Raw genomic sequence first — 11,298 nt, 5'->3', positions numbered from 1 at the left:
ATGCTACCCAAAATCAGCAGGGCCTGTGGAGCGCTGACAACAGGTGGTGTCTACCCAGGAGTTTGTACCCAGTTTTAGCACAGCTGGCACATGGCGTCAGTCATCTTGCTAAGGGCGCGATGGTGGCACTTACTGACTGCTATTGGATAGCACCTGGATTTAGTGCATTTGCAGCCAGGTTTTGTGCTTCATGTCTCACTTGTGCTCTGTACAATGCAGGGAGGCCTGTTCATGTTCCCCAAAGGCATTCTCCAAAGCCAGATTTCCCTTTCCAAAGAATTCAAATAGACTACATTTAGATGCCCAGAATAGGCACCTATGAGTTTGCTTTAGTGTGTGTTGACATGTTTTCAGGTTGGCCCGAGAGCTGGCCAGTAGCCAAAGCAAATGCAAAAACAACAGCAAAGAAAATTTTGAATGAAATAATTTGTAGATATGGAGTTCCTGAAACTATTGAGAGTGACAGAGGAACCCATTTTACTGGGGAAGTAATGAAAGAGGTAATGGAAGCCCTTCACATACAGTAAGCTTTCCATACACCTTATCATCCACACAGTAGTGGTAAAGTTGAGAGACTTAATGGAATTTTGAAAAACAGATGTACAAAAATTAAAGCAGATACAGGAAAAGGATGGGTGGAAGCTTTGCCATTAGCCCTATATTCTGTACGAACTACCCATAAACAACCACATGGGCTGTCCCCCTATGAGATTTTATTTGGAGGGCCACCCAAAACAGGGCTATATTTTCCCCAACAGTTGCAGGCTTCTCACTCTAATCTGTTAGAATATGTTCAGATTTTGCAAAGAACATTGAATAAAATACATGAAGGTGTTTATAAATCTATCCCCGACCCAGATTCTGTTTCAGGTATTCACAGAATCCAACCAGGTGACTGGGTGGTGGTCAAGCGACACGTCAGAAAGCCACTAGAACCAAAATTTGACGGACCACATTTGGTGCTTTTGACAACCGGTTCTGCTGTCAAGTTGGAAGGAAAGCCCACCTGGATTCACGCCAGTCACTGCAAGAAAATCCTCAAGTGATGATATCCTTTGAAAAAAAGATGATAATGTTTCTTTTCTTTTTGTTGTTTGTGAGAACTGAGACATGGAAAAATAACCCTTTCATCCAACGCTAGTAACTGCTGGGTGTGTTCTCACTTACATCCCCAAACAGGAACAATACCCATGATAGCAATGCCTCTCAATTTCACTGATCTAAACAGGACCAGAATAAATGGCTCATACATTGTCTCCACAGCTAATGAGCACAGATCAGTAACTTTGATGGTTTCAAAACAGATAAACACTCCACAGATTTGTTTAAACATTACATGCCCGTTTAACACTAAATGTAGACGGTTGGGCAATTCAGATTGCACTGGAGCAAAAATTACAGTTTATGGAGGAAACTATGGTCAATATTATTATATCCCAGATCCAGAACTAAATAGAACCCTTTATAGTACAAATTGCTCACAGTTTCCAATATGTGAAAATATCGGTTTCCTGAGATTTCATGTTATTGCTTCCAGTTTTTTAGGAGCAGGCATACCGTCCATACGTAGAGGGTTATATTATATATGTGGAAATAAAGCTTACGCCTGGCTTCCTACTAATGTTACAGGTACATGTTATATTGGGAAGTTAGTACCTGCTTTGGCTGTTCGCAAAGATACAGTGCGACCAGATCAAAGTCCAGAATACCCTTTAGTGTTCAAAAGAGAGCTGTTCACTGAAGGTGACATGGCATGGTCATGGTTCCCTTCCTGGACAGGATGGGGAATTGAAGCAATGAAAAGACTAAATAATTACACTAGAATTGTAGATGAGATTATTAACCTTACTACCACTGATATAGGTTTATTAAATGAAGAAATGGCTCAGCTTAAAAAAGTAGTATTAGAGCCCAGATTAACGCTAAATGATCTCACTGCAGCTCAAGGTGGGATGTGTAAGATATTTTGCACTGACTGTTGTATATACATTTCTGATAATGAGGACAAGAGAACTACAGAATAAGGCCAGAGATATTGCTAAAGATGGATGGAACCCCTTTCAGGGTTTAGGAGGTTTTGGTGATTTTTTATATGGCATAGCAACATGGTTACAGAAACTAGGCGCTTACATTGTGATGTTCCTATTTCTCATGTTTGTTATTTACTTCCTCATCAGGCTATGCCTCTGTGTGACTACCCGCTGTACCAACAAATGTACCACCAGCCCTGATGAACCCATTATTGTGAGAAAGCTAGGAGAGAGCTGAACAGTACGCCGTCTCTCTGCGCCAATGTAACAGGAGTTACCAGCAATCGGCTGAATGTAACGCGGAGAAGAATGGTGTCAAATAAACAAAAGGGGGGAAATGACATGGACATTCATTGTACTGTTCATTTAAGCACAAGAGAATCCATTTTGTTCTCACTGTTGAAATGTGTTCTGTAACCTTCACCTAACACACAGACACTTCTCCTACTAAACGCTCTCTACTCCCCCCTCCCTTTTCAAGGTTTTACTTTTGCAATTGTTCTATTCGCTAGTTTTTAATAATATATTTCTATTTGTTAGCTTTTAATAACATATTGCTATTTGTTACTTTTTAATAACATCTCACACCACCCCTTTCTTATCTATGTATAAAATAACATGTAATAATAAATTTTTGACTGAACGGACATTTTAAACACAGTGATTGAGTCCTGTGAATCTGTTCCTGCAGCTGCAGTATTAACTTTGTTTTAGAGTCCCAATCAGAAATCAGTCATATCACTAGGCTAGAGGCAGTCACGAAGGAAAAAAAAAATATGTTAGAGTTGGATGTGATAGAAGAGTCCCACAGTGAGTGGTCGAGCCCCAGAGTGCTGGTCCCAAAACCTGATGGCACTATCAGGTTTTGTAACGACTTTAGGAAACTCAACAGTGTGTCTAAGTTCAATGCATACCCAATGCCTTGGGTCAACGAACTCGTGGACAGGTTGGGACAGGCTCACTACATAACAACCCTAGACCTAACGAAAGGCTATTGGCAAATACTGCTAACTGAATCGGCCAAGGAGAAGACTGCCTTTTCCACTCCTGGGGGCTTGTTTCAGCACAAGCAGATGCCTTTTGGTCTGTATGTAGCCCCTGAATTGTTCCAGCAAATAATGGACAAAACTTTGAGACCACATCGCCCGCATGCACCTGCTTATTTGGACGATGTGGTCATCCACAGCCCATATTGGGAATCGCACCTGCCCCGAGTACAAGCAGTGGTAGATTCCCTTAGGGAAGTAGGTCTCACAGCCAACTCAAAAAAATGTGCCATAGGCCTGGAGGAGGCCAAATACCTTGGGTACGTTATTGGTCGAGGACTGGTCAAGCCTCAGACCAATAAGGTTGAGGCAATTAAAAAATGGCCCCAACCGGTAAACAAAAAACACGTTCAGGCCTTCCTGGGCATTCCTTCCTGGGCATTACAGGGTATTAGAGATGGTTTATACCCAAGTTTGCCACTATTGTCGCCCCTCTGACCGACCTGACGAAGGGTAGAGGGTCAGTCATGGTTAAATGGAATCCTGAAACCGAGGAGGCGGTTCAGAAATTAAAGCAGGTCTTTTGTGTACTACAGGTTCAGAAATTAAAGCAGGTCTTTTGTGTACTACAGGTGCTAGTGACCCCGGACTTCACAAAGGAGTTTGTGATACAGACGGACGCCTCTGAGGTGGGCCTAGGGGCTGTACTATCCCAGAACAGAGATGGTGAGGAGCACCCAGTTGTATACCTGAGCCAGAAACTGAACAAGCACAAAAAAAACTATGCCATTGTCGAAAAGGAGTGTCTCGCTATTAAATGGGCCTTAGACTCCCTGAAGTATTACTTGTTGGGGAGGTCATTTAAGCTGGTCACCGACCATGCTCCCCTAAAGTGGATGTGTGACAACAGGGAGAAAAATGGCCGAGTAACAAGGTAGTTCCTGGCTTTACAGCCCTTTAAGTTTACAGTAGAGCATAGGCCCGGGCAAGCTCCAAAACAATGCAGATGCCCTCTCCTGCATGCACTGTATGCTTGGGACAATTGCTCAGCCACAGGGGCTTGAGCAGAGGGGGGGATTTGTGATGGTATGCAAGGTGAGGACAACGATAATCTGTATATTTCACCTCACATTCGTTCTATTGTAATGCCGCATGCACACGGTCGGAATTTCCGACAACAAATGTTCGATGGGAGCTAGTTGTCAGAAACTGTGTGTGGGCTCCATAGGACATTTTCCATCAGAATTTCCGACAAACAAAATTTGAGATCTAGATCTCAAATTTTCCGACAACAAAATACGTTGTCGGAAATTCCGATCGTGTGTACACAATTCCGACGCACAAAATTCCACACATGCTCGGAATCAAGCAGAAGAGCTGCACTGGCTACACAACTTCATTTTTCTCGGCTCGTTGTACGTGTTGTACGTCACTGCATTCTTGGTGATCGGAATTACCAACAACATTTGTGTGACCGTGTGTATGCAAGACAAGTTTGAGCCAACATCTGTCGGAAAAAAAACATGGATTTTGTTGTCGGAATGTCCGATCATGTGGACAAGGCATAAGAGACTGAACCAGAATCTGGCCTGGGTTTTTCCAGCTTCTGTGGTAGGCTTGGTTCTGGTCCGGGTCTTGTGGTCCACTTGAGTCCGTGCTCAGGTGGACTTTAAAATGACCAGGAAGAGATCACAGCAGGGCTCTGGCCTGAGACTCAGAAGGGAATCTGAGAGAGAGGAGCTCTGTTTGTTTGGATTGAAAACAAAGGTTTACTTTACCTCATGTTTTGTGGGTGATGGGGACCAGCCCCGCACTGTATAGAGAGCAGTGTACTGTTTAGTTTAGTGCCAGACTGCAAGGATTTACTTTATTATTTTTTTTTATACTATTTTTGTTTATTTTTATGACTTTGCAATCCACTTGTGAATAAAGCTGGCAACCCACCAGATTTTAAAGAAACTGCCTGCACGCTGGCCTTCATTTCAAGAAAAGGTGATCCACAGGAGCTAATCTCCCACAATATATATATATATATATATATATATATATATATATATATATATATATATATATAGTGGGGCAAAAAAGTATTTAGTCAGCCACCAATTGTGCAAGTTCTCCCACTTAAAAAGATGAGAGAGGCCTGCAATTGTCATCTTAGGTATACCTCAACTATGAGAGACAAAATGTGGAAACAAATCCAGACAATCATATTGTCTGATTTTTTTAAAGAATTTATTTGCAAATTATGGTGGAAAATAAGTATTTGGTCACCTACAAACAAGCAAGATTTCTGGCTCTCGCAGACCTGTATCTTTTTCTTTAAGAGGCTCCTTTGTCCTCCACTCATTGCCTGTATTAATGGCACCTGTTTGAACTTGTTATCAGTATAAAAGACACCTATCCACAACCTCAAACAGTCACACTCCAAACTCCACTATGGTGAAGGCCAAAGAGCTGTCGAAGGACACCAGAAACAAAATTGTAGACCTGAACCAGGCCGGGAAGACTGAATCTGCAATAGGCAAGCAGCTTGGTGTGAAGAAATCAACGGTGGGAGCAATAATTAGAAAATGGAAGACATACAAGACCACTGATAATCTCCCTCGATCTGGGGCTCCACGCAAGATCTCACCCTATGGGGTCAAAATGACCACAAGAACTGTGAGCAAAAATCCCAGAACCACACGGGGTGACCTAGTGAATGACCTGCAGAGAGCTGGGACCAACCTAACAAAGGCTATCATCAGTAACACACTCAGATCCTGCAGTGCCAGACGTGTCCCCCTGCTTAAGCCAGTACATGTCTGGGCCATCTGAGGTTTGCTAGAGAGCATTTAGATGATCCAGAAGAGGATTGGGAGAATGTCATATGGTCAGATAGACACCAAAGTAGAACTGTTTGGTAGAAACACAACTCGTCGTGTTTGGAGGAGAGAGAATGCTGAGTTGCAACCAAAGAACACCATACCTACTGTGAAGCATGGGGGTGGCAACATCATGCTTTGGGGCTATTTCTCTGCAAAGGGAACAGGACGACTGATCCGTGTACATGAAATAATGAATGGGGCCATGTATCGTGAGATCTTGAGTGCAAACCTCCTCCCATCAGCAAGGGCATTGAAGATGAAACGTGGCTGGGTCTTTCAGCATAACAATGATCCCAAACACACTGCCCAGGCAAAGAAGGAGTGGCTTCGTAAGAAGCATTTCAAGGTCCTGGAGTGGCCTAGCCAGTCTCCAGATCTCAACCCCATAGAAAACCTTTGGAGGGAGTTGAAAGTCTGTGTTGCCCAGTGACAGCCCCAAAACATCACTGCTCTAGAGGAGATCTGCAAGGAGGAATGGGCCAACATACCAGCAACAGTGTGTGACAACCTTGTGAAGACTTACAGAAAACGTTTGACCTCTGTCATTACCAACAAAGGATACACAACAAAGTATTGAGATGAACTTTTGATATTGACAAAATACTTATTTTCCACCATAATTCGCAAATACATTTTTTCCAAATCAGACAATGTGATTACCTGGATTTGTTTCCACATTTTGTCTTTCATAGTTGAGGCCCAGTCAGGTCCATAAATATTGGGACATCGACACAATTCAAATCTTTTTGGCTCTATACACCACCACAATGGATTTGAAATGAAACAAACAAGACTCACCTGGTTTGGATGTAAATACCGTCAAATTAAAGCTGAAAGTCTGCAGTTAAAGCACATCTTGTTCATTTCAAATCCATTGTGGTGGTGTATAGAGCCAAAAAGATTTGAATTGTGTCGATGTCCCAATATTTATGGACCTGACCGTATACCTATGATGATAATTACATACAGGCCTCTCTCATCTTTTTAAGTGGGAGAACTTGCAAAAATTGGTAGCTGACTAAATACTTTTTTGCCCATATATATATATATATATATATATATATATATATATATATATGTGTGTGTGTGTATATATATATATATATATATATATATATATATATATATATATTGTTTGAAATAAAGAAGACAGAGGTAGTTTATGACTGTATGGTATTTTTTCTCCCTTTTTCTAATTGTCCAAGCACCACAGTAATTCCTTTTTTCCTTTACACAAGTCCGAACACTTTTTCACCCCCTTTCAGTCCAATTTTCAGCTTTCAGCACTTTGAATGGCATTTACTCTGGTGTACAACACTGTATGCAAATTAAATTTGTATCATTTTTTTTTTTTTTTGGAGACAGAGATTTCTTAGGGTGATATTTACTCTCCACTGGGTTTTGTATTTTTTGCTATATAAATGAAAAAAGACCAAAAATGTGAAAAAAAACACCTTTTTCTTATTTGCGAAATTTCAAGAACAGAAACTAAATAATCCTTTTCATACATTTAGGACAAAATGTATTCTGCTACATTTCTTTGGTAAAAATAACCCAAATCATCACAAATTCTTTTCATCAAATTCTAAAGTAGAGAAGGGAAGGTATAATAAAGGAAGAATTTAAGTAGTGATATGGAAGGAATGCAATCCAGGTTAAAAATTATAGTAATATTTATTACTAGGCATATTGTGTGGCTTTATACTCCTAATTGTATGCATTTAATAGTTGATTCCGCTGGTTTATTTGTTATTATTGCGAGGTCGAATGGTTAGATTTGTTCTCTACTTTAATACAGGTTTATTCTTGTTTATTCCTTTTCTTGTTATTGTTTTATATTGTTCATATGCTTTGTTATAACTGAAAAAATATTGAATAAAGAATTATATAAAAAAAAAAATTACCCAAATCAGTGTATATTATTTAGTCTGTGTGAGAGTTATAGAGTCCACAGACTATGGTATGTATCATTGAAAATTGATCAGTCCTGATGTACTGATGGCCTATCTCATTTCTTAAGGCCCTAAAATGTCAGGACAGTAAAACTATTCTGCAAATGACCCCTTTTTGTAAAGTAGACAGTCCAAAGTACAATATTTAGTAAGAGGCATTGTGGGTTTTTTATTTTATTATTTTTTTTTACAAATTATGGCAACATTTTTTTTTTCATTTTCCAAAAAAGTTTTAATTTTCACAAATTATTTCTCACACACAGCATAGGCATACCTATAATTACATTCCAAAACATATTCTGTTATGCCTCCTGAATACGAGGATACCACATGTGTGAGACTTTATCACAGCCTAGCTGAGGGGCCCAAAATCCAAGAAGCACCTTCAGGTGTTCTAGGGGCATAAATTAGGCATCTAAATTCTGGACTACCTTTCACATTTTTGGAGGCTGGAGCTTCAAGACTCTAGACAACAGTGGCAGCCAGTCCACAAGGGGCGCAGGGGGGTGGGGCCGCCCCCCCAGCCCACAGCACTGCCCCCATCTGTGTGGCCATGCAATCTGCAATTCTACCAGGTCCTTCATCCCCTAACAGGCACGTGACCACATCCCGAGGCCCCAACAGGCCAGTTTTATATTGTCCTCGGGGAGCGCAGAGCACTGCGCCCCAAGCCCACCAATTACAGAGCTCACACAGTAGTAAACAATGACATAATTGTTTACTACTGTTCATGTGCTCATTGTGATTGGTCACAGCGATCACATGATACCAGGGCCACGCACAGAAACCCGGTACAACGATCATTGATCGGCTGTGTCTGGTGGACACATCAGGTCACCAATCCTGCTGCTGTGTACTCTAGAAAGAGGCCTCCCAGTGTGCGATGTGGGGGGATGTCCCGGTGCCCACATCAGCGCTGCTCCTGTCTGGCTGTTTCTGTACTATGGCTGGATGGGAAGTGGTTAAATAAGATTTTCTGGTCTTGCCCACCCCCTAGTCTGTGACTGGACAGTGAAAGGAGAATCGGCAGACTGATGAGCTTGCACTGCAGCACACCTAATTGGCTCCTCATATTGCTCCCTCTATCTCAGTCTGAGCTCTACTGTGCAGAGACTGCAATAGGGCAATACTACGTCATGTTGTGGTACTGCTTGCATCTAAAGCAGTAGTCTCCAAACTGCGGCCCGGGGGTTCCGATGTGGCCCTTTGCTTGCCTTTATCTGGCCCTTGGGGCACTATTTCTCCCATTGCCATTAACAATGGGGCATAATTCCTGCCAATGAATCCTACAGTGGGACACTATTCCTCTCACTGACACAAATAACAGGGTACTATCATACCTCCCAACATTTTGAGATGGGAATGAAGGACACCTACTAGCAAACACATGTAGACAAAGGACACGCCCCCTGCCACACCCCCCTAAAGGAGAATTAACCAAAAACAAAAAGTTAATTAAATCCACAAGGGCTTTTTTTTACCACTACTATTCCTTTATATCTGCTTTTAAAATTTACAAATGCAGAAATTTAGGATTTAGATAAAAGATTTAGCACTGGGAAACACAGTGCATTTTATATACAACTATATAGATCAGACCAAAATGAGGGACAAATGAGGAGGAAAGAGGGACAGAGGGACATTGCTCCAAATCAGGGACAGTCCCTCCAAATCAAGGACAGTTGGGAGCTATGGGTACTATTCATCTCATGGACACCAATGAAGGGGAATTGTTATTGATGCCAGGTTATTTTCTACTCCCACTAGTCACAGTCCAGCCCCTCTAAGGTTTGAAGGATCGTTAACTGACCCTTTGTTTAGAACGTTTGGAGACCTCTGATCTAAAGAATATGAATAATGAATGTAGAACTGCATTAATGTGTGCATTCTTTATCTGTTTGGAATATAGCTTGACGATGACCAAAAATGATATGTCTATTCGGTTCAAAGGAAATGTGATGTCAAAATATCTTATCCACTGTCTTAATCTTTCTTAGGCATTCTGCACGGAACTCTTTACTGTTAAATGTATATATCAGCGGGTTCACTAAGGGGGTCCAGAAAAACAGTATGAAAGTGGTAGTGATGGTAAGTTGGATTGTTACTATGTTAGCTGGCAAAACATAGACCCCAAGAGAGAGACCGTACTGCATGAAAAACACAATAAGGTGGGAGCTACATGTAGAGAAGGTCTTCTTCCTGCCGGAGGATGAGGTAATTTTAAGAACTGTGTGAATTATAAACACATACGTTACAAAAACAGACAAACATGTGCCCAATATCATAAATGCACTTAATACAACAGAAAAGATACGAATATGTGTTGTATTGGAGGTGGCCAGGTCCAGGAACGGAGAAGAATCACAGATGAAATGGTGAATTGTGTCTTTACCACAAAATAGTAACTGACTCATGAACCCGCATATTACACTTGGACAAGCAATTGAAATGATCCAAAATACGATGATGATCTGAAAATAAATTCTGTTATTCACAAAAGAAGAATAATGTAATGAATAGCAAACCGCCAGATATCGATCATAAGACATTAGAGCATAATGGAAAGAACCAATCACTCCCGAAATCCCATGCATCTGTAATTGTAGAATGCAACCAGTTACCGTGAAGGTCGGCCTCTCAGAAAGAACATCATTTAGAAATTTTGGAATAACATTTGAGATGTGCAGCAGATCACATACGCACATGCTCTGAATTATGAAAAACATCAGCGCCTTGAGACGAGCGCTACTAAAAATGATATAGATGATCAATACATTTTCACAGCAAATCAAAATGTAAATGATCAGAAACAGAACAAAAATTGGGATTCTGAAGCCTTCAAAAGATTTAAATCCGGTGAGCAGAATTTCAGTGATGACTGTGCAATTATCAGGATACACCATCTGTGAAGGAAACAATCACATATCAGATACAAAGAAGAGGAAAAGAAGAAGAAGGATGAGGTGAAAGAGGAAGGGGATGAGCAGTAGAGGGGGGGCTGAGGTGAAGGACAAAGAGGAAGAGAAGAAGGAGAACAGTAGCGGGAATAGAAGGAAGTGAAAGAGGAAGAGTTGGGGTAGAGGGAAAATAAAGGGATAAGGGGGAGGAGGAGGAAGAAGTGAAGGATGAAGGGGAGGAGGAGAAAGAGGTGAAGGCTGAAGGGGAGGAGGAGGAAGAGGTGAATGATGAAAGGGAGGAGGAGGAAGAAGCAAAAGATGAAGAAGAGGAGGAGGAAATGGTGAAGGATGAAAGGGAGGAGGAGGAAGAGGTGAAGGATGAAAGGGAGGAAAAGGTGAAGGATGAAGGGGAGGAGGAGGAAGAGGTGAAGGATGAAAGGGAGGAAAAGGTGAAGGATGAAGGGGAGGAGGAGGAAGAGGTGAAGGTTGAAGGGGAGGAGGAGGAAGAGGTGAAGGATGAAAGGGAGGAAAAGGTGAAGGATGAAGGGGAGGAGGAGGAAGAG

The 11,298-nt window shown here is 41.5% G+C and overlaps 1 protein-coding gene across 1 annotated transcript; it reads right to left on the bottom strand.

The window, feature by feature from the left end:
- Positions 1-9,799: 9,799 nt before the first annotated feature.
- Positions 9,800-10,741, bottom strand: LOC141126704 (olfactory receptor 6F1-like). Its single transcript, XM_073612674.1, has one exon. The coding sequence runs from the start codon at positions 10,739-10,741 to the stop codon at positions 9,800-9,802; it is 942 nt and encodes a 313-aa protein (XP_073468775.1).
- Positions 10,742-11,298: the final 557 nt, after the last annotated feature.

This window comes from Aquarana catesbeiana, linkage group LG01, assembly GCF_042186555.1.
Source record: "Aquarana catesbeiana isolate 2022-GZ linkage group LG01, ASM4218655v1, whole genome shotgun sequence".
In the NCBI taxonomy this organism is placed as follows: Eukaryota; Metazoa; Chordata; class Amphibia; order Anura; family Ranidae; genus Aquarana; species Aquarana catesbeiana.
Note: the sequence above shows the minus strand (reverse complement) of the source record. Positions and strands in the feature narration are given on the sequence as shown.